General features: G+C 34.7%; 1 protein-coding gene across 2 annotated transcripts in view; it reads left to right on the top strand.

Annotated features, from left to right (window-relative positions):
- TBCK (TBC1 domain containing kinase) overlaps positions 1-24,490 on the top strand; it is a gene marked incomplete at its 5' end in the record, with an annotated part of 228,033 nt that overhangs the window by 153,584 nt on the left and 49,959 nt on the right. For both annotated transcript variants that reach the window (XR_014296711.1, XM_082653866.1), the window contains one exon: positions 3,705-3,880. Coding sequence is in view for 1 of the 2 variants with exons in the window: in XM_082653866.1 (XP_082509992.1) it covers positions 3,705-3,880 (176 nt within the window). The remainder of the gene's footprint in view (positions 1-3,704; positions 3,881-24,490) is intronic.

Genomic DNA, 24,490 nt, shown 5'->3' with positions numbered 1-24,490 from the left:
GTCATCGATCACCAAACCTCTAGGGAAAGCCTCCAGCTAAAAAACACAGCACAGCACCAACTGAATAAAGGACTATCCTCAGAAAAACAATTATGAGAAGATATGATAACTATGAAAAATCAGAAATTTTTAAGTAACAACAAAAAAGATTTACTGGAAATTAAAAATGATGTGGAAATGCAATGAGCTTTATATGAAAGAGGTGTATGATAAAGCTTAGGAAATCTCTCAGAGAATAGAAACAAAATATCGATGGAAAGTAAGAGGAAAAGGCAAAATTATTAGGAAATTTATACAGGATGTTCAGGACTCTTCTTATGAAAGAAAAGAGAAGAGGAAAAACAGTGAGAAAGAAATTATTACAGACATCAAACAATAACTTTTTCTATAACTGAAGGATTACAAAAAGACCATCAATTAAGTGATACACAATTACACGTATCATTATGAAATTTCAGAACACCAGGGATCCTAAAAGTTCACAGATAGGTGGAAAATCATGTACAAGTGATCTCAAATCAAGATTGCATCAAATTTCTCAGAAGAAAGACAATGGAACCCTTGCCTTACATAACTCTGTAGAAAAATAAATCAATCCTAGAATGTTATGCCTAGCCTAACTATCAGTCAAAGGCAGAATAAATATATTAATAGACAATTCCAAAGTAATTTGCCTTCTGTGCATCCTTTCCTAGAAATTACTAGAAAATGTGTTCCACCAAAATAATGCAGTAAATCTAGAGAGAGAAAATAATATCTTAGCCCCCAAATTAGGGATGAACCAAAGGGAATTAGATGATGGTAAAGAGAAGTGCCATGTCAACAGCTGTTCACTATATCTAGGAAGCATTTCATAGTCATTAAAGCAAGACAATGAAGGGCTTCAGGCGAGCTGTCTTTTCTACCTACCCTTGCCCAAATGAATCATGAGTTGCATTTTATCATTTTGAAAATAGTTCCGTATTTATGAGAGAAAACAATAGTAATGGATGAGGATAAAGAAAATGAGATTTAGAGAAATTATTTCTCTGAGTCACAAAGTACCTCATGGAGCTTGGAATCAAAACTGAGAAACCATATCCAGGGTACATACTTTTTCACAAACGCATTGTATCAAAATGAAAATGCAAGATAGAAAGTAGTAGTGCTTTAGGATGAGAGATTATTTTTAAAAGAATAATTACATATTTTAATGTACAGTTTATAAAGTACTTTTCATAATATTTTGGTTATGATAAAGTACTTTGGAAGGATTTTGAGATGGAGAAGGTGACATGGGTCAAGTGAGTGGAGAATGGGATATCTGCCAGTAGTAATCAAGCTCAAATCGGGGTGGATGCCAGTAAATTCTCAAGATTCACTGTAAACCTTTTATGGTATTGGTAGGGTGTTCTGGAACCAGATACAAATGACTTTTCCATTGCCAGTGATTTAAGGACTGAACTACAAGCTCTGATCTGCATCATTAACTTGACTTTCAAGCTTTTAATGGGTGACAGATATGTCAAACTGATTTGAGCACTGCAGATGCAAAATTTATGGCCCAAAATTCTTTTCCTTTGGAGATTAAACAGTGTGAAGTGGATAAACTTTTTTAAGGTGACGAAGTTTTCTCTCTTTAGCTGCAAATTTTTATCTTAACCGTATTAATTGGAAATGTTCTAAAATGAATTGAGCACATCTCTTCCATCTTAAGTGGAGTAGAGGAACGTATCTTGAACTTTTATTTTTCTTCTCATTGGTGTCTGTATTCTTCTCTTTGTGGAATATCAAGTTGACAATATTACAGAACTTTTTAAAAGAATGCATTTCACTGTATTGACAGTTTCTCAAATAAATAGGTCCATTCCTCAAAACATGTTTAACTCTGTTTCATAGATTTTATGTTAGGAATAACATATGGGGGTGATGAAATCTGACCTTTTTGTGCAGCCATGGAAGTAACCAACTGTGAAGTTGGCAAACATCACTAATAGCAGATAAAGGAATGTTTAATTGAGTAACTGGTCTTTCTAGACCTGCTGGCTGTTGTTTCCCAAATCTAAATAAATTGGGAAATGAAAGATGCCTTATAACCCTTTAGTAACTTCAGATATTCTACTCGTAATAAAAACACTTAACACATTCAGTCACTTAGCTTGTTTATGTCTTAGTTTCTTCATCTTCAGCAGAAATGAGGGGAGTGCAGTACCTGTCTATAATAATCACTGTAAGAATTAAATGGGCTATGTGAAAGTATACAACACCTGTCACACAGTAGATGCTCATTAAGTGTCCATTTCCCTGCCCTCCTCTAAGGGTTTTCCACCTTATAAAAGCAGATAATTCTATAAGTGCCTGATTCATGCACCATTCACAGGATCAACTTAAATGTCTATTTCCTTTTCCCCTTATATATAAGCTCTTCATTTCAAAAAGAGAAATAGGGACCTTACCCCTTTGTAAGGAATGTAATATATTTTTCTTCATTGCTTATCTGAACTGACACACTTGGACTTTTGCAGAGGAAATGATAATATCTGCCATTTACTAATATTACAAATATAGAAATGGAAAAGCTAGTCCATGCTAATGAACTCCTTCATCCTAGTAAACTTCTTGAATTTCTACTGCTTTTCTATCATAGCTCCACTTTCCCTGTAGAGTAACAGCTTACTCTCCATCAGGAATATTAACCTCCTAAAGAGTTACAGTCCTATCAAAACACACAAACAATAATTTGGCATTGTAATAACTTTCCTGTGTATATTACCTCTGTATCGAAGATGTTTAAATTTCTTTCAAATCTGAGAAAGAAGGCGAAATCTTCTATGGAAGTATTTTTTATTATTTTAATTGAGTACATTTAATTTCTGTCTATATGAAACCTCACATACTTTTTTTGTGTGTGCTATGCGGGCCTCTCACTGTTGTGGCCTCTCCCGTTGCGGAGCACAGGCTCCGGACGCGCAGGCTCAGCGGCCATGGCTCACGGGCCTAGCCGCTCTGTGGCATGTGGGATCTTCCCGGACTGGGGCACGAACCCGTGTCCCCTGCATCGGCAGGCGGACTCTCAACACTGCACCACCAGGGAAGCCCCACTTATACTTTTTTGCAGTTAAATCAAGAAATTCTTTTTTAAAAAGGGGAGAAATGCTGAACTGAGATTTTAATTAGTTTTGCCCTGATTATTTTATATCATCTTTAATATATGGAAATGAAACTTTCATTACACTTTACTTAAAGTATGTCTATTAACTTCTGAATCTTTTGTTTGCCCACTCCCAAATTCTAGCCTTCCTTCTACCCAACCTTTAATTTGAGAAAGTGAAAATATTATCAAAGTTAAGATTCTCTAATAAGGAAATGTGTTATATTTAAATGTTTAAATAGTGATACACTGAAATATATAAACACATATACTATATGTATGTGTATCTATATATAGATAATAATACCCAAAAATCACACATAAAAATGTATGTATATATTTACAAATGTAAATATATGTGTATATGTATCTACATAGTAATACCAGATACCCTGTACCATTCCAATCATAAATATGCTGATTAGTATCTAGATTACTTTTTTACTGTCATCTTTTCTAATTAGTTATCATCTTAGCCATATTTGTGTATATGTATTTAGGAAAAATTGTGATTTTTACATAAATAGAGCAATCCAAATTCTATGTTTGCTTTTTTTTTAATTTTTCTATCTAGAAATTGACATTGAACGTTGTGTGCGAGAATCAATCAACCTGTTTTGTTGGACTCCTAAAAGTGCTACTTACAGACAGCATGCTCAACCTCCAAAGCCAACTTCTGATAGCAGTGGAGTCAGAAGTTCAACACCTTATTTCTCCACTGAGTGTCCAGATCCTCCAAAAACAGATCTGGTATGTAATTGCTGATTTAATTCATAAACTCTAAAAGAAGATGGATGTTATATTAGTATACTTAAGTATCAGTATTGTTCATATACTATTATCACTTATGTCTTTTTTTTTTTTTTTTTTTAACGGTATGCGGGCCTCTCACTGTTGTGGCCTCTCCCGTCGCAGAGCACAGGCTCCAGACGCGCAGGCTCAGCGGCCGTAGCGCATGGGCCCAGCCGCTCCGCGGCATGCGGGATCCTCCCAGACTGGGGCACAAACCCGCGTCCCCTGCATCGGCAGGCAGACTCTCAACCACTGTGCCACCAGGGAAGCCCCACTTATGTCTTTTTAACATAGCTATCTTCTAATATGTGATTGTATTCATACAACTATTTCAGGTCTTGAGGTCAACCAAAGGTGAGAGCTTAAGGGCTTCTCAGGTCTTTCCTGTGCATCCAAACATCCTATGTTCGCATTGACAGAGTTCTAGATTCCCAGGATCCTGTTAGCACTTTCACATACCCCTATGGACATTGTGTTCCCCAGCTTTTAATTTTAGTTTTTAATTTTTATTGTCAGCTTCTTCTTTGCTCCAACTGTTATGGCTACCTCAGACAGCTACAATATTAAACAATTGCTGCTGACTCTTTTTGACAGATACCTCCAGAGAAAAGTCTCTTTGAACAGAGAGGGTTCTGAGTCAGGTCAAATAAAGGCAAACACTGTGAAGAGAGGTTTCTAGGGAACTGGAAGACATGTCAAGTAATCATAATTCCCTGAAATGATACTTTTTGGGAGCTCTAAAACCACTCTGTCCTGTCCAGTGGTTGCTAGACTTCTGGTTTGTGAGACTGTTGGTTTTTAAGGTGGAGCTGAGGAGAAGGAAATGAGAGTAGGGCAAACTAAAGCACCACAGAACTCACATTCTTACTGAAATAGAGGTATTTCTTTTGACTGTACTCCATACATTGCTGCAGACCTTTATTTAATTTTCAGAATTCTAACAAGTTCATTTTGATAATCTTTGCCAGTATTCTCATTATGTTTTGGAGGAGCAGCTTTTCTGAGATCCCTACTCTGCCATTCTCACTGACGTCACTCATGTTCTATGCTATTTGTCCACTACATTTTAACTCCTGAGTGAAACAAAAAGATTGAGTAGTTGATTTTAAAAGCTCAAAATAAGAATATTGACAACTCAAGTAATGTGAGACTTTCATTTTGTGATAAAGTAAAATTTTACTAGGAAAAGTCACTGTTCATTTTAAATTTAAGTGGTTTTAAACCTTTTCCCTTACACCCTCGTCTGAAATGAGATTTTTGTTTAAAATGTCACTAAATTTTTGTTTGAATGTCACTAAACCCCAAGTCACTTTATATATTCCTAATTATGGTAAGTCTCAGAGTTCTGGGTCAATTTGCTAAAACTTTGTGATATAAAACTAACTTTTCATAAGTATAAAATAGATAACTAATAAGAACCTGCTGTATAATAAATAAATAAATAAATAATTTTTTAAAACAACTGACTTTTCTGTGTACTCATAAGTCAGATATATTATCCCCATCAACAACAATACTAAGAATGGAAGAGAAGAATATACTACACTATTTACATGAAATGTTGCTATCTGAAGGTTATTCAAGTTTTAGTTTACTTTTCTTTAGAATTTATTTCATTTTTTTATGATATATTTCAACCATAAAGAAAAATATACTGAATAGTATAAAAACCAATGCATTATTTTTCAACAATATGTCTGAATACATACGGTAAAACAGATACCATTCTAGTTACTGGGGCTAAAGCAGTGAAAAAAGAGTACCTGTCCTCATAGAATTTGCATTTAGTGGAGGATATACAGACAATAAGCAAAAAAGGTAAACAATTAGTGTGTTTTTTAGATTCCACATATAAGTGAGATCATGTGGTACTTGTCTTTCTCTGTCCTACTTATTTCACTTAGCATAATATTCTCTGGATCAACCATGTTGTCACAAATGGCAAGATTTCTTTTTTTCTTAATGGCTGAGTAATATTCCGTTGTATACATATACACCACACTTTTTTTATCCATTCATGTATTGTTGGACATTTAGTGGCCTTTAGGTGCCATAGAGGAAAGTAAAGAAGAATAAGGATAAACAAATGGGACTACATCAAGCTTAAAAGCTTTTGTACAGCAAAGAAAACTATCAACAGGACGAAAAGACAACCTAATAAATGGGAGAAGATATTTGCAAACCATATATTCAGTAAGAGGTTAATATCCAAAATATACAAAGAACTCATACAACTCAACATCAAAAAAACAAAAACCCAATTAAGAAATGGGCAGGGGACCTGAATAGACATTTTTCCAAAGAAGACATACAGATGGCCAACAGATACATATCAACATGACTAATCATCAGGGAAATGCAAATTAAAACCACAATTCAATACCCACTCACACCTGTTAGAATTGCTGTCATCAGAAAGACAACAGATAATTGTTGGCAAGGACGTGGAGAAAAGGGGACCTGCACGCACAGTTGGTGGGATTGTAAATTGGTTCAGCCACTATGTAAAACCATATAAATTGTTCCTCAAAAAATTAAAAATATAACTGCCATATGATTTAGCAGTTTCACTTCTGGGTATTTACTCAAAGAAAACAAAATTAATTTGAAAAGATATCTACACACCATTGTTCATAACAGCAATATCTACAATAGCCAAGATATGGAAGCAACCTAAGTGTCCCATCAATAGATAAATCAATAAAGACAATGTGGTATATACTTAAACACACACATAGAGTACTATTCAGCCATAAAAAAGAATGAAATCTTGCCATTTGCAGCAACATGGATGAAGCTTGAGGTTATTTTGGTAAGTGAAATAAGTCAGACAGAGAAAGACAGATATCACATGATCTCGCTTGTATGTTGAATCTAAAAGACAAAACAAACAAATAACAAAACAAAATGAAACCAGACTCATAAATACAGAGAACAAACAGGTGATTGCCTGAGGAGAAGGAGATGGCAGAGGGGTGTGTGTGAAATAGGTGAAGAAGATTAAAAGATACAGACCTCCAGTTATAAAATAAGTAAGCCATGGGATGTAATACACAGCATGAGTAATATGGTCAATAATATTGTTATCACTTTGTATAGGGATAGATGGTTAGTAGACTTATGGTGGTGATCATTTCATAATGTCTGCAAATGTCAAATCACTGTCTAGTACACATAAATCTAATATAATATTGTATGCCAGCTATATTTCAATTTTTAAAAGGAGAAGATGAAGAAGAAGGGCAATAGAGAATGCCAAGGAGGAGGATTCTGGAGAGCATTAGAGAAGAGTTGCTATTTTATGTGGGGGACTCAAAGAAAACCTAGCTGATAAGGAAACATTTGAGAAGAGAACTTAAAGGAAGTGAGAGAGTGAGTTATATACATTTCTTGAGGAAAAAATATTCCATCTTGCAAGTGCAAGGTAGTAACATACTTTGTAAGGGGAACAGTAAGGATACTATATATAGAATGGAATGAGTGAAGAGGAGTGTGGAAGCCATAAATTTACAGAGATCAGTGGTTCAGATCTTGTGTAACCTTAATACTTTGGCTTTATACCAAATGAGATGAGAAGCCATTGGAAGATTTTAAGCAGAGTGGTGACAGGATCAGACTTACATGTAAAAGGATTACTTTGGCTACTATACGTGAAATAGACAATAGGAGGGACAGAGGTAAAAGAGGAGACCAAGGACGAAGCTATGATGGCTTAGAACCAAGGGGTAGCAGTAGAGGTGATGAGAAGTAGTGTTACTGAGTCCAAGCTCATACTGCTCCCGTACAACAGGCCAATAAATCGAGAGACAAGTTGTTGGAACAAGGGATAGTGGCTTTATGCAGAAAGCCAGCTGACCAAGAAGATGGTGGACTAATGTCCCAAAGAACCATCTTACCCAAGTTAGAATTCAGGCTTCTTTTATATTAAAAAGGGAGGTAATGTTGGTTGTTGCAAACTTCTTGATGTCGGAATCCTTTGTTCTTACCGCTGTCCACATAGGTCAGGTCATGGTGTTCCTGTAAACCTCCAACAAGACAAATGTTATTCTCTGTTCTGCAACTTTTTATCTCTATGTGAATGGAAAAAGTGTTATACCTTTAAAGATCAGAGCCTTGAAAATGGGCTATCCTGTTTATTTCAGGCTATAGGCAACATTCTTAACTTGCAGCAAAAGCAATAGAATACAAAGGTTAAAGTAAAAGAAACAGATCCAATATGGAGTCAGATTTGTTCTTCCCTATTACAGTAGTAAGTATATTTTGAAAACAGAACCAACAGATTTTGCTGACTCACTGAATGTGAGGTACGAAAGAGAGAGTAATCGCGGATGAATCCAAAGTTTTTGACTGAGGCTAGAAGGATGGTGTTTTGGCTGTTCTCATTTGCTGATGTAAGGAAGACCATAGCAGGAGCAGGTTGGAAGGTAAAAATCAAGTGCTCACTTTTGAACACGTGGATTTAGAGATTTCTATTAGATGTCCCTAAGAAGAATAAATACATTATTTTGTTAGTTTTATGAATAATATCTTTTAAGCTATTATGTTTCCTGGTTGATTATTCCTGCTTGATTTTAGTTTATTTTACATTCATTTTATAGTTAGCAAACTCATTTGATTTTTTTAAAATAGACTTTATTTTTTAAAGCAATTTTAAGTTTATAGCAAAATTGAGTGGAAAGTGCAGAGATTTCCCATATACTCCCTGCCCCACACATGCATAGCCTCCCCATTATCTACATCCCCCACAGAGTGGAACATTTGTTACAATTGATGAGCCTACATTAACACAGTATCATCACCCAAAGTCCAAGGTTTACATTAGGGTTCACTCTTGGTATTGTACATTCTGTGGGATTGAACAAAATATAAATGACATGTATGCATCATTATAGTATAAATGCCCTAAAATTCCACTATGCTCTACCTATTCATCCCCCTTCGCCCTCAACCACTAGGATACAAACACTGATCTTTTTATTATCTCCATAGTTTTGCCTTTTCCAGAATGTCATATAGTTGTTTCCTCCATGTCTTAATAGCTCATTTTTTAGTGCTGAATAATAGTCCATTGGTTGTACCACAGTTTATTTAACGATTCACCTACTGAATGACATCTTGGTTGCTTCTAAGTTTTAGTTATTATAAATAATGCTGCTATTAACATCTATGTGTAATTTTTGTGTGGACATAAGTTGTCAGTTCCTTTGGGTAAATACCAAGTGTTTTGGAATTGATTCGCTTTTTAAATCTAGTAGATTGTAGAGTCTCTTGGATGTTTATGCGGCTAATTCAATCAATATACATATGAATACATTTATCTCTTGCTAGTTACTACTTTTATTATTATATCTCTGATTTTATGTGTATGTGTGTCTTACTGCATTGCATAGGGCCTCTAGTAAAGTAAAATAAAAGTGATGAGAGCAGGTAGATTTCTTTGTACCTGAATTTAATGAAAATCCTTCTAATTGCACCATTAAGTTTGATTTTTTTTTTTTTTTTTTTTTTTGCGGTATGTGGGCCTCTCACTGTTGTGGCCTCTTCCGTTGCGGAGCACAGGCTCCGGACGCGCAGACTCAGTGGTCATGGCTCACAGGCCTAGCCGCTCTGCGGCATGTGGGATCCTCCTGGACCGGGGCACAAACCCGTGTCCCCTGCATCAGCAGGCGGACTCTCAACCACTGCGCCACCAGGGAAGCCCTGATATTTTTTTAAAATTAATACTCTGAGTAATGAATTTCCCTTCTTCTTCAATATTATTAAGAGTACTTGAATGAGTGTTGAATTTTATCAAATTCATATTCCATTAAGGATTGATTAGGATCATCTTTTTTCCTCCTTTAATCTGATAATGTTTACATTATTAAAATTTTTGATATTGCGTGGTCCTTGCATTTTTGAGATAAAGTCTACTAGGTCTCTACCAAAAAGTAATACTGACTATATTCAATTTGCTAGTATTTGCTAGTATTGACTTTCTGCATCTATGCTCATAGGTGAGATAAATCTATAATTTTCTTTTCCTGTCTGTCCTTGTTAGTATTCGATCTAAGATTTTATTTCTCTTTCCCTTTATTGACTGTCTAATCAGTTTGTATAAGAGGAATTATCTGTTTCTTATAGATTGAGTTAAACTTGTCTATAAAACCACCTGAGTCTGATGCCTTTTAACCAGGGAGATATTTGATTATCCATTCTTCTGAGTCACTTTTTATAAGTTCATGTTTGAAAATTATCTATTATCTATGCTGATTTTATTACAATCCTTTTTAAAGTATCTATGTTGTCTAGGTTTTTATACCCATTCTTTATATAAAATATTTTTACCTGTTTTAACATTTTACCTCAAATTTTGTCCCTCTTTTCCATCCTAGTATTGTTTATTTGAAGTCTTCTTTGTTCAGATTTAAATGTTAGAATAATAGAAAGTAGATACAAAAAATTATGTATGTATGCCTTACAAAAGCATATTCATTAAGTTTAGGATAATCACAGTTCAGATTTACATACTGTATATTCTATGTTAGATTCTATAACAGATTAAAAAATCCCTTTTGTAAATTTAAACATAAACTGCACTCTGTGACTTGTAGAATCAAAGCTTGAAAACAGCTCTGAGAAGAAAATTACACTTAACTTTTAATTTATCCATGTGTCTATCATATTTATTCCCAGAAGCAGACGACTGTAGTAGAAAAAGCATGAGCTTTGCTATTAGATGAACTTAGTTTCAAATTTCACCCCTGTTCCTTTTTGGTTTTATAATCTTGCATAGTTCACATAACCTCTCTAGTTTCCTGTTTGTAAAAGTGAGCATAATTATAATAATTCCTACTTTGCAGCATTGTTAAGCACCTAATTCAGTATCTGATACATAATAATATTAGCACTCAAACAAATGGTAGCAATCATTATCACACATTTAGTAACTAAAGGTTAAATGTTTCAACTTTGAAACTATGCAAAAATTTTCTGAAAGTTTTCTGTATCTAAGTAATTTGTACAAAAGAAGAGATGTTCTGGTATTCTTCTGTTTCCCCTCAGCTATGTCAACTTCATTACTATCACTTTACATTTAGAAGTCACTACAAACAGTAAGGGTAGTAAAGGAGAGGGAGGCTGGCTTGCCAAAAAAGGAATCTTTCAAGCATTTTTTCCTCAGTAATTTCAGTTTAAGATTTCACTTTGACCTTTACCTCTTAGTTTCAATACTATTTTGATCCCCAAACTTGCCAAAAGAATTATTTTATCTAGTGCCAACGTCTTTCACATCTACTTTTCCTTAAATAACTAAGACTCTGCTTGACGATTCTAACCACAGCTAATTGAGGGGCTGGGTAATATATATATATATATAAAGGTATGTAACTGATGAATAGAATAAAATGGGTTTTTTGAAAACTGAATATATTTTAGAGAAAGACTGGCCAGCACTGGATTTTTTTAACCAATTTCTTTGTTAAATTTTAATTACCATATTAATTTATTGATGACTGGTATAAGTTAGTTGCATGTGCACTGTGACTAAGCAGGTATTATTATTCTTGTTTATAAACACAAATGCTAGTCTGGGATTTTATTAAGTAAATTAAATTTTGTTTTGTTTATATAATGTTAACTGTTTACATTTACTATTGTCGTAAAGTAAGCAAAACATTCATTGAATTATCCTCAATTTACAGGTATGCTTTAAGTATAGATTAAATGAGTTTAGTGTACATGAAAACTTAAAAACACATTTATATTCTTTAAGTTGGAGTAGCTTCTGAAAGTCTGTTATAAATACTAGTCTACAAAGTTTCATCTTGATAATAACACCACTGTTTTTTATAGTTTGAACAATTTAAAAATAACACTACAATGATTTATAGTTTTCAGGTACTCGGGTACAGTATTTTATTTGTTCCTAAACAAATCTCTGAAGTAAGTATTTTTATCCCTATTTTAGAGTTGAGGAAACTCAGAAGATAACCTAAAGCAAGTTAACTTTATCAGTAGTGTGTTGTGTTTTTCTCTCTTATTCATTGAAATGTATATATTAATATACAACATATCTTACTCTATAGTCATTGAGCACTTTTGTAATTTTCTTTTCTTTCCCTAGTGCTTGTTTATATACACTCATGCAATCACCTATATACCTGCTCTTAAATTAGTTGAAATGTTTTTACAGTAAGGTGGAAGGAAAAGCAGTTATGTGACCTCTTTTTTTTTTTTTAAGGTATTTAATGTATTGCTGGTGGTTTTCCAGAAAAAGAATTTTAAACCAGTTAAACCTCCAACAACAGTAAATGAAAATGCATAGTTCCCTATATCCTCCACAACACTGGACATTATAATTAAGCTTCTTTTGCTGACTTGATAAGTTTTTAAAATCTCATTTACATATGCATTTCTTTTATTACTAACAAGTTTAAATTTTTTCTTATGTTTATTAACCAATTATACTTTTTCTCTGAATTGTCTTCAGATAATTCTTTGTCCATTTTTCTACTGGAAGGCATTTTTATTGATTTGTAGTGTAGTGTTAGAATACTAACATTTTGATACCTTTGGTAAATACTTTTCCAGCTTGTTGCTTGCTTTTAAATACATTTTTTTAAAAATTTTAACACAGGTTTAAATTTTTTGTGCATGTGATTCCTTCCAAGACATTTTTTTTTAAATAATATTGGTTTATAACATCATGTAAGTTTCATGTATACAACATTGTATTTCAGCTTCTGTATATACTACAGTGTGCTCACCATCAAAAGTTTAATTTCCATCTGTCACCATACAGTTGATCCCCTTTACTCATTTTGCTCTCCTCTATCCCTTTCCTCTGGTAACCTCACTTCACTTTGTACTCCACTTTCTCCATTCCCCTGACAAAAGTCACAAATTACTCTTTTCAGTCCCTGATCTCACTTGATCTCTCTTTTTTTTCAAACATAATCCTTCATGGATTTTTGGTACACCCCAATCTCCTCGTTTTCATCTTTCCTCTCTGTTACCTTCACTCAGTATCTTTCACTGTCTTCATCTGCCCTTGCATGTCATTAAATATAGCATTCCTCAGGGATCTTTGTGAGCTTCCTTCTGTTCCCTCACAAGATGGATATTAGACAGTCTTGAATACTTCCATCAAACAGTGACCATGGCTTCCAGTTATTAGCTCCTGCTCAAGCTTCTCTTGTTAGCTCTAGGCGACCAACATCCGATGCCTGCTCTGCACTCCACTTGGATGTTTCACAGGTAACCTCTAATTCAGCATGTCTAAGACTGAATTTATTTTTTTTTTCCCCTTAAAGCTGCTTCTCCTCCAGCATTCCCTATATCAGTAATCACCATTTTCCTTCCCTGACTTGTTCAGGTCAGTATGCAGATTCATCTTTGATTCCTGCCTCTCCTTCCAAATTCAATTAATCAGAAAAACCTGTTCACAAGTCTATTCACTTCTATTTCTGACACCATCATTTTAGTCAAGTTTTCCATTATCTCTTATCTGCTTTCCTGCAATTTCCTGCATCCATTCTTCTTCCTCTTTCTTCAGACTTCAGCTAGCATAATCTTTTTAATTTTTTTTTTTAACTTAAAACAACAGTAATCTATTGTCTCACACTTTTAGAAGCTAAAAATCCAAAATCAAGGTGTTGGCAGGGCCAAGCTCTCTCTGTTGGCTGAAGGAGAGAATCCTTTATCTCTTCTAATTTCTGGTGTTTGCCAAAAATCCAGTGTTCCTTGGCTTATAAATACATCATTCCAGTCACATGGCCATCTTCCCTTTATATGTCTTCACATCATCTTCCCTCTGTGCATGTTTGTCTCTATGTCTAAATTTCCCCTTTTTGTAAGGGCACCAGTCATATTGGATTTGGGCCCACCCTCAGCATAATCTTTTTTAACTAAAAATCTTGACAAGACTCTTCCCATTATCCTTACAATAAAATTTAAAATTCTAAACATGGTCTGCAAGGCCCTGCACAAATCTTTCCGTTGCCTACCTTATCAACTTCTTCTATCAGTGTATCTTTCCTCCTTATTCTTCTGTGCTTTAGATTTCTCCCAGTTTCAGGAATACCCTTTACATAATTCCATAATAAGGTCTCTATCGCTGCCTACATTTCCTTTATTAAAGTAAATTTCTAAAGAGTAAGAACTGCATCTTACTGATTTTTGTGTTCTTGTTGCTTAGTATAATTCCTGATGCATCACAGCCTCTTAATAAATAAAATAATAACATACATTCTTCTCTGATAGTTTGTGGGTACGTTAAGGGCCCCCAGGGCCTAATTCAATGCCGGAGAAATAGTGTGCTCTCAATATATATGTATTTAGTTGAAGTAATTACCACAAATTAGGTTTTACTGGTTTATTCTCAGTTGAATAAAGCATTAAACCACAACTCTTTATTCATCAGGCATGCTAGCTTTACCTACTTTTCCTTCATAGCATACGTTATATTGATAATTATATACTTATATCTTTTATACTTATCTTTTGTTCTCCACTGTATCCCCAAAACCTATCACTGTGCCTGGCTTATCAATAAATAAATAACACCTAGTAATCAATAAATATTTTTGAATGAATTAACGAAAAGTTAATTCCAGTTAATCAGAGTTTTACTCTATTTCCTATGAGGCAACGTATCTAAAAAATGGTCTTCAAAGTATTCTATAATACTTGTTGAAAATGCATATTAAAGGCTCCACAAACATCCCATATCTACTAAATCAATCTCTGAGGGTTGGCGCCTGGGATCTATGTTTTTACTCAGGTCCTTGGGTGATTCTTAATGTGATATGTGCATATAGTTTTCTCATGACTCATTTTTGAAGCTAAACAGAAATGTTTCTTCATGAGGGAGGGGTGGGAACCACAATAAGACCTTCATATTTATGGTTACAGTGTTATTTTATTTTCTGCGTTTTTTGTTTGTATTTTTTATACTAATTACTTGTTTTATAGTTATTTATGTCTGACCTTTTTGACCAGTTAACTTTCCTTTCATGAACCAAAATCACCACCTGTTTCACTACTCAGCAATCTCAGCCTGCTCACTCTGAGTCTCTTCTCTTGTCTTTACTGCCAACAGCCAGCCCTCTTATAAATCTCTCTCTCCCTGGCTATCCCTCCCCTGCTTGTTCCGCTTTGTGAGAGCAGTTTTTAATCAGTGGTACTAACATACAGCACTGGAATTTCAAAGGCCTTTCATGTAGAAATAAAGTAGAGAAATTCATCTAGGACTCAAAAAACTTACGTTTCCTACTGATACTTTATGTTTTCGCTCTTGAAATCAGTAAAAAGTAACCCTATTGAATCAACTCAGAATTTATGTAGTGATTCAAGTAATAATTACAGGGTATTAATATATGAGTCGGTATGATATAAACATAATTGTCATATAACATGGAAAGCATCAGGAATTGAAAGTGACACACTGTTCTCCTTGCTGATAACTTAAAAATATGAACAATTTTGCTTCAAGAGAATAAATGTAAAGAAGCGAAATGTTGGTAGGGATTAGGGAAAAATCAAGAGAAGACAATGATTTAAAAAAAAACATTTAATTTTACTTTTCCTTTTTTCCTCATCATTTTAAGAGAATTTTGACTGTTTTATTCATTCAACAAACGTTTGTTTTGAGCACCTACTAAATGCCAAGCACTTGATAATTGAATTTGTTAAGGGCTTTACAGTTGTAGAGAGGTTTTTACAGTCCTTATTTCATAGTAGTATGGACTGCATCTTTTCAAAGTATCTTGCTAACTGAGGGTACATGAGGAAAGGTGACTGGGAATGTATCTTCAGTTCAGATGAAAGAGATGATCAGCAGTGCCCCAGCCTTGCCCCCATTACAACCATGCTGTTCATTTTCCATTCTCAACTGTTGTTTAAAACAGAGCCCCTCAAGTCCAGAGTTAGCATATAAACTTCCTTTCCTACAGTCTATCAGTTCCAAGTTGGGGGTGTACTTTAATTCAACGCACCAGAAAACTGTTTTGGCAGATGGAAATAATGTATCAGGAAGGGATAAAAACATGTATTAAAATTGTTTGGAAGGGTAGGCTGAACCAAAATCTCAAATCCTTTGCTAAATGAAAGAGTATAAATAAATAAATGTAACAAAATAACTCAAGGGTAATTCTTTATTTCCAGGTCAGGAATATGTATATTAATGGTGTGCGTTTATTGCTTTTTCTCATTGACCCTTCATGTTTTTTCTCATTTAAAAAATGTAATTGTTTCACTGCAGCAGTCTGAAGCTTGAAACATTTACATATCTTGTTATATTTTTAAACATTTACTACTATCCTTTTTTTGTGAAGTATGAGAAATCAAAATTCACAGTTGCATATTAAAGATCTGTCTTCCTCTGAGTGTTAGAAATCCCTGGGTCTTATGCTAAATCATCAAATTAGTAAACGCCACTTTTCTGAATGTAGATACTTCAGTGTGCATCATCTGTTCTGAATGGAGCAGTGCCTTCTAAGTACAGCAAGTGAAACAAGGGCAGAAAAAATGCAGAGCCAGACAAGAATCAAATAATGGCTGAATGAGCACTAGCTTTCTAGAGTGTAATGTATTGAGAACAATTTTGTGGGGCGGAGGTAGGGGCTAGATCTTGGGAAGGAAAAGAGATGTTTAGAAGTTTGGGGTAGGAGGGTATTGGGGATGGAGTTCTTGATGGAAAACAAAAAAGAAGAAAATAAGAATTCTTGTCATCTTTGGTGAAAATAATAATTGTCATGATTTAGAGTAGAGAATCCTACTTAGAATTGGCCCAAGCCAGCAGCTGGACTGTTCTGAGACAGGGCACACTTCCCTACAGACATCAGGGCGAGGCTTTGACACACATTAGCATATCTGCATTGCAGTCGATAGGAAGGTTATGCTGGTGACAGTTTTTATTCCTTTGCAGACTGATTTAGTTCAGTATTGATTTGAGACAGCTCCAATAGCAGTGGTTTTTCGTGGGTAAGTCTATAGAATATATTTTCATCATGAAGAGTAATAGGCACAGATAGCACAATTCCAGCCTGCTAAAGAATATCTGGGGTCTTCCACTGAGATCTTTCTTATGCAACCTCAAAGTTCAGGGATGTCATTTCAGGTATCAGTGACATTCCATGGCATTTAAAGAGAAATGGATTCTGGCACAATTCTGCAGAAGGGCTAGCAACAACAGACACACATGTTATATACAGGATTCAGTGAATTTAATGATTTTCACAATCCCAGGCTATCAATGTCCTGTTTTTTTCAGCCATTCTCCCAGGATATCCTATAAAATATGCAAAATAAATAAACAAGCCTTGTTATATGAGAAATAAATCTACTACTAAAAATTCAGTTTGTTAACCCAATTTGTACAGGTGCTAACACAGAATTTAACAAATAAAGATACATAATGAAAAAAGAAGAGGCAGCTTTTATCTGCAGCATTCTCACATCTCCTAGAGAATCATTGCTAAAGGTTATTTCTTTCTTCATTTCCCGCAAAAGCCAAAACGAGCAACTAAACTGGAATTATTTCAAAATATGTCTATCTGAATTATAGATTATTATTAAATTCTACAGAAATTAAATAAAACAAACACTAGCAAAGAATAGATAAGAGTCCTGACAGGCTTGATTTAATTAATATATTTTAAACTTTTACGCTTATCAAATAGATATTTGAATTAGTTTAAGATTAATAAAGTGTTTTCTTGAACAAACTAAATGGTTTCCACTGATTCATATACTCTCTTATGGAAAACTAGATTCCCACATGTACTTATATCCATTTCCAAATCCTGTTTTCAGTTATATTCATCTGTTTCAGTTTCTTTTCCAGTACCAAGAGGTTATTAAAATTATAATTATATGTCATACATTTGGCACTATGTTTCTATGTGAATTGTAGAATTGGCTTGTCTTTTTCCTTCCTCCCCTGAAAAAAAAAACCATTTTGGTATTTATATTGTGATTAAATTAGATGTATAAATAAGTAGAAAAAATTGATATACAATATGGAGAGTTTATTTTTTCCAAAAGCAGTGTATGCTTTTCTGTTTATCCATATCTTTTAGTCCTTCTGTGGCATTTTAAAGGTTTCTCATGTATTTCTTATTAGCATTATTACTATTTTAACCTTTCTGTTGCCATTATTAGTGCGATATTTTATTTCATTATATTTTCCAGCTGGTTATATATACAGAAAGACTGTTGGCTTTACAAACAGTTTGATATAGTGGCAAAGAACACGGACTAGAATTTTTGAACCCCAGCTCTGCCACACCAGCTACGTGACCTGTTTCCTTGTCCATAAAATAGAGATAATAATATTATATACTTCATAGGATTATCGTATTAGTTAATATATTCAGAACACTGCAGCACATAGTAAACACTAAGTTTTCACTGTTGTCACCATTATCACCATCATTTATCTGAGAAGCTAGTACCAGCTTCTGACTTTTTAATCTATTAGTCATTTGTTGGTTAATTCTTGATTATATATAGTATTCTTACCATTTATAGCATTATTATCATTTCAATTAAAGTAGCTTCATGTGTTTTAACCAATAAATTTATCATCCGGTTTTACAACAGAATATCTATTTTATTTTTTTCTATAAAAAATACTTTTGAATACATTGAAATGTCTGTCAATGTGGCCAGAAATGCCAAAGAAAATTTTTAAAATTTTATTACAGTATATAATTGTTGAAATATATCTGTACATTTTATAGTTACTATAATATTTTAAAGGTTTACTATACCACAAGAAATATTGCCTGTAACTCCTTTATCAAATATTTTTCCTTTTCTTCGATTACTTTTTTATTGCATATTAAGTTATATTAAGCCAAAAGGAAGATATGAAGACATTTTTTAACAACTTTAAAATAGAATATATCTAGAATAAATTTTGCAGAAATTTTTCCATTGCATTATAGCTGATAATTTGTTAGTTGTAATTGCTGTTACATTTAACAGACTTTTTGTAAACAAAATAATTAGATTTTCTTTTAAAAATTCTGTATTTTTTTCATGCCCAATTTGTATTTTGGAATCTAGAACTCTAGTCAGATCCGAAATGAACTCAAAAATTAGTTTGCCTTTGAAATACTTTCATTTTCAATAAGAAAATTTTTTTAAGAAATGGGTACTAACCAATTTAACATCATGGAAATGATCCATTAGATTTATCAGTTTATATTCTATAAATTGTGTGTTATAAACCTAAAGTACATCTTGATGATCTCTGGCTTTAGCCTGGTTGCGACATATACATAACCTTTCTGATCTCATTAAAATCAGAATCTCTTGATTTATGTGAGAGAAGTTTGAAGTATAGCTGAGTACATTATTAACATTGAAACATCTGTATCTATATTCTTATAAGACAATTCTTATAAGAATTGTCTGGAATGGTTTGTTGTTTGTTACAGTAAATGATTAGAGATTAGAGACAAGTAAGTATCCTTCAATTTTAAAGTCTTCTTTCTTCACAACTAAAATTTTGAATTTCCCTTTACTTTAGGTATCTCGATTATATATCAGATAACAGTGGTTGGCTGATACATGATATTAGCTGATCATTCCACCAGATATTAGTCATGGTAATAACAGTTAATACCACAAGCACATTAGAGATCTCACCAGCCTTGTCCTTTGTACAGCGATAAGGACGAGAGAGGTAGATCTCTAGACTTTCTCCCGTCAGGATTTACTGAAGCTTCCAGCCAGAGAGTATTTTGGTTGTTTACTTGACTTTGGTTATATAGTGAGGGGAGTGATGGGGGAATTTCCCAAGTGACAAGGAACACATGAACAAAAATGTCCTTCTATGTATAAGGAAAAGAATAAGAGTGAGAGAGAAGGGTGATGAAGTCAGTAACCCAGTTCAATTAAAGGCTGTACCTTGGAAAGGTAGAATTTGAGATGAGAATATCAGTTTGACTAAAATACCTCGTAGTCACCAGCTGGTTCTACTTCCTGCATTTCTACTGCTGTTGAAAGCTAACCGTAAAGTTCTATGTGAAATAGCAGCTCTGTCGCATTCCAGAAGGAAGGTATCGCAAGTTCTACCTTTTGGGAGCTCAGCTGAATGGAGCCACTCTCATGTTTAACATTTCCATCTTGTTTACCTCAACCCAGGAAATCTGTCAGGTTCTGGTTTTATGTGGAAAATTATTTCCAGAATCTTTTAGAAAATCGTATAGAGTAGCACCAGCACCACCACTCCCCCCAACACGTTGCCATGTTGACCCTGTTTTTGATCCTTAAATCACTATGAGAATTCTTCACTTACCGCCTCCATTTCTTCCACCCTCACTTCAAACCACTTTAAACTATGAAATGTTTCCCAGCTACTTGTCTTTGAAAGGCATAAGTTCTTATTGATCCAAGTTTATATAAGCATGTCATGCTTTATGAATAATACTTTACTAAGCCTCACAATTAGAATCATTCCTGAATCTCTTTAAGTAGAAACTCCTGTGGTGTCATTAAATATTATGTGTGGGTTTCTAACTTTTGTCCTAAGAGGTAAGCAAGAGTTTTGTGACCTATTAGCAGTTGAAAATCAATCAGAAAAAAGTGTCATAGAATTCTAAAGCTAAAACAAACGTAAGATATCTGATCCTGCCCCTTCACTTTATACATGAGAAAACTGAGGCCCAGAGAGATGAAATATCTCAAAATATCCATATTGTATATCGAAGAGAAAATTACTTTCTTTACAGAAATTTAGCTTACACACAATTTTTCAGGAGCACGTCTGTGAAAATTTTAGCGTAAAATCCCTAATCACTGAAAAAATTCTATCTCCATTCCTCTTTGTGTTTCATATTCATGTACAGTATCTCTTTTATTTGAGGGAGAAAAATATTCTCTCTAGTATGACAGCTGTATTACACAACTTCCAGAGCATGACAGTTTTATTTCAGACTCCATTTCAGATGCTATATTTCTATATCTTAGAAATAGTAACCTTTCCTATTTTCCCTAAAAACAAGGAGAAATGAAAATACTATAATGCCATTTAAACAATTTATTGTTTTAAATATAGGGATAAAAATAGCTTTGCAGATTGATAAAGTTTTTGACGATAGTTTTTTTTTGTTAAAATTCCTTTGAGAATGGTAGTTAATGTCTGCCTGTGCCATCTGCAAAAGCCTGTCCCTCCTCATACGTGAGCTAGAAATATCTAGCACTAAGAAAGCAGGGCCTGTTGTAGACATGGGGGAAAACAAGAATTCACATTGCTCTAAAAGATCTCAACTTTATGTATTCTAAGCCTTGTTAATAGTTTACATAGTTAAGATTTTCTCAGCAGTGTATATCTGTGCCTAACAAAATTAATATTTTTTTCCTTTTTTCTTCAAAAATTGTTGATTATTTCTCATGACTTACACTGCAGTTTTTATGTGGATAATTCCAAAAATATGATCCTCTAGCCATGACTTCTCCCAAACACCAGTTTATGTCTCCAACTGCATTTCAACACTTCAACTTGGTAGACCCTAGGCACCCTCAATTTTATACATCTAAATCAGAACTTGTCTTCACCTTATCTACTGTCTGTCACTGTTACTACCTTCCTTTCTCCCTTAATCACCCATGTTCAAAACATAAAAGCCATCATTTACTCATCCCTGTCCTTTATCTTCCATATATTTTCTTACAATGCCTCTCATATATTCTTCCCCTTTATCAATACACCCAATTTTACTGAACAGCTACTGAGTTCCAGGCTCTCTGCTAGGTAGTAGAAGTATAAAAACAAACAACTCCTAGTCCCTGCTTTCAAGGAGCTCATGGTGTATTTATTGGAAGAGACCAGTATCAGTATGGAACAGGGGTTGTAAACCTGAGACACTCTGGTTACATACTTGTAAACTAAACTTTTAAAAAATCTTTCAAAATGAAAATAGCAACCTGACTGAAATTTCTGCCTTGTTCATACCAGGATGAATTGAAACAAATGTGGAAAGGATTTTAAATGAGAAAGGCTTTATTCAGCATACCTCCTAGAGGTAGAACCGAAGCCCTAGAAGTAGAATCAGAACACCTTCCCCATGTGTTTGATAGAGTTGCTTCACACAAAATATGCATGCAAAGCCCCACTTCTTTACTTGGCAAACTCCTCTTCATCCTTTTATTTTATTTTTTTGCGGTACGCAGGCCTCTCACTGTTATGGCCTCTCCCGTTGCGGAGCACAGGCTCGGGACGCGCAGGCCCAGCAGCCATGGCTCACGGGCCCAGCCGCTCCGCAGCATGTGGGATCCTCCCAGACCGGGGCACGAACCCGTGTCCCTTGCATCGGCAGGCGGACTGTCAAACACTGCGCCACCAGGGAAGCCCCTCTTCATCCTTTTAATCTCAACTCAAATGTTACCTTTTTAAATAAGTGTTCCCAAACTGTACACTTTCTCCTGGCAGATGAACCACTCCTTCTTCTGTATCATGACAGAAACCAAGTTGCAGTGAGTTCCGGAGTGAATGAAAAGAAAGTGGAGATGAGAAAGTAGAGGGCTAGTAGCTAGGGAAGTACTTGCCCCTTGGAGAGTAATTTTATTATTTAGTTTTCATTCTTTATGTTTATCTTTCACTATGAATGGGAGAGAATTGGATGTATTTGTAGGCCTAGGAAAAATCTGTAGGCCAATACAAAACTGTATTTGTAGGCCAGGGGAATGACTGAAGGAAAAAAGAAGGTAATGAGTAGAGCAAAGCTCTCGATTTCCAGTGTCATCACTTAATCTAAATCTTCATAAAATTCACTTTCTAACAAGTCTTTCTGCCTATCATTTTTCCCATCTCTAATTCATCCTTCAAGATATGGCCAAATTAATCTTCCTAAGATACTGCTGTTAACATGTGACACATTCCTCCAAAAATCTTATATCCTTGAGCTTCTCTGTCTTTCAGAGCCCTCATGATCTGTCCCCTACCTACTTATTCATTACTGTTTCCCTCTAATTCCCAGGATGATGCTCAGCTCAGTAAGACTAGTCTCTTCATTGTCTTTTTCATACCCATTGACTCTAAGTTCTATAAGAACAAGTATCTTTGTTTTGTTCATTAATGTATCCCAAGCACATTGCATGGTACCTAGTAGGTGCTCAGTAATTATTTATGGACCATTTCCATGCTCATTCACACTTCAGAACTCTTACAATTACCTACTTGTGCAACACTCTTCTTCCTCTTTTCTTTTATTTATTTATTTATGGCTGTCTTGGGTCTTCGGCTGCGCATGGGCTTTCTCTAGTTGCAGCTAACAGGGGCTACTCTTCATTGCAGTGTGTGGGCTTCTCATTGCAGTGGCTTCTGTTGTTGTAGAGCACGGGCTCTAGGAACGCAGGCTTCGGTAGTTGCAGCACGTGGGCTCAGTAGTTGTGGCTCACGGGCTCTAGAGCACAGGCTCAGTAGTTGTGGCACATGGGCTTAGTTGCTCCGCGGCATGTGAGATCTTCCAGACCAGGGATAGAACCCGTGTCCCCTGCATTGGCAGGTGGATTCTTAACCACTGCGCCACCAGGGAAGTCCCCTTCCTTTCTATTTTTCTAAACCTTACTGATATTTCCTGACTGAAATACTAGTTCCTCCACCTATATTTTGCTAACTACTTCTCCCCATATTGTGTTTATTCCTTTCCCTGTATTCTTATAGTATGTAGCTATGATTCCATACATGGAATCTTATAAGAGAAGCAGTGTAATGATGTGGTTAAGAGCTCAGACTCCAGAGCCAGACTAAATTTGAATCCTGGCTCTGTTACTTACTGATTATATGGCCTTTGTTAAGTTATTTAACCTTTCTCTGCCCTAATTTCCTCCTCTATAAAATGATCAAAATAATAAAACCTACCTCATAGAATTGTTGCAACACTGAAATAAGCTCATATATGTCAAGTGCTTGTCATAGTGACCAGCACATAGTTAGCACCATATAAGTGTTCTCTGTTATTATTGTATAGTTTTATTATTGCACTTTTTTGTATTTGATATCATTTATTACCTTAATACTTTGAAAACTCAAGGCCCACATACACACACACACATATATATATTATTGCTTTTATGTTAGTCTTTTTTTTCCAACCAGGTTAGGGACTCTTTGAGGTGGAAATGATATTTTGTCTCTCTCAAGATGGCCAGCACAAAGCTACTAGATTAAATATTTGCTGATTGGTGATTTATTAAAAATTTAGACTATAATAAGACTACTTTACCATGAAATTCAAGCTGCTTCATTTGGGATGTGATTTTTAATAACAACTTATTTTATATAAAGATCTACAGTCTACCAAACATTTTTACACGTATTATATCAATTGATCCTAACAGTAAATTTGTGAGGTAAGTGTCATCATTCTCGCAATACAGCTTAGAAATGTAAGGTCAGAGAAGATAAGCATCTTACCACCCTCTCTCTCAGCACTGCCAGAGGTATAGGACAGATTATTAAGTCTCCTTACTTCTTGCCTGCTCAGATAGGTATAGGACAGATTATTAAGTCTTCTGTGTAAACAGGCATTCTACTACAAAATAGAATGTCAGCCACCCCTTCTTTCAGGTATGCCC

The sequence above is a fragment of the Grampus griseus genome (assembly GCF_964374135.1).
Source record: "Grampus griseus genome assembly, chromosome: 4".
Classification (NCBI taxonomy): domain Eukaryota; kingdom Metazoa; phylum Chordata; class Mammalia; order Artiodactyla; family Delphinidae; genus Grampus; species Grampus griseus.
The sequence above is the reverse complement of the archived record's forward strand: the minus strand, read 5'-3'. Positions and strand labels throughout refer to the sequence as shown.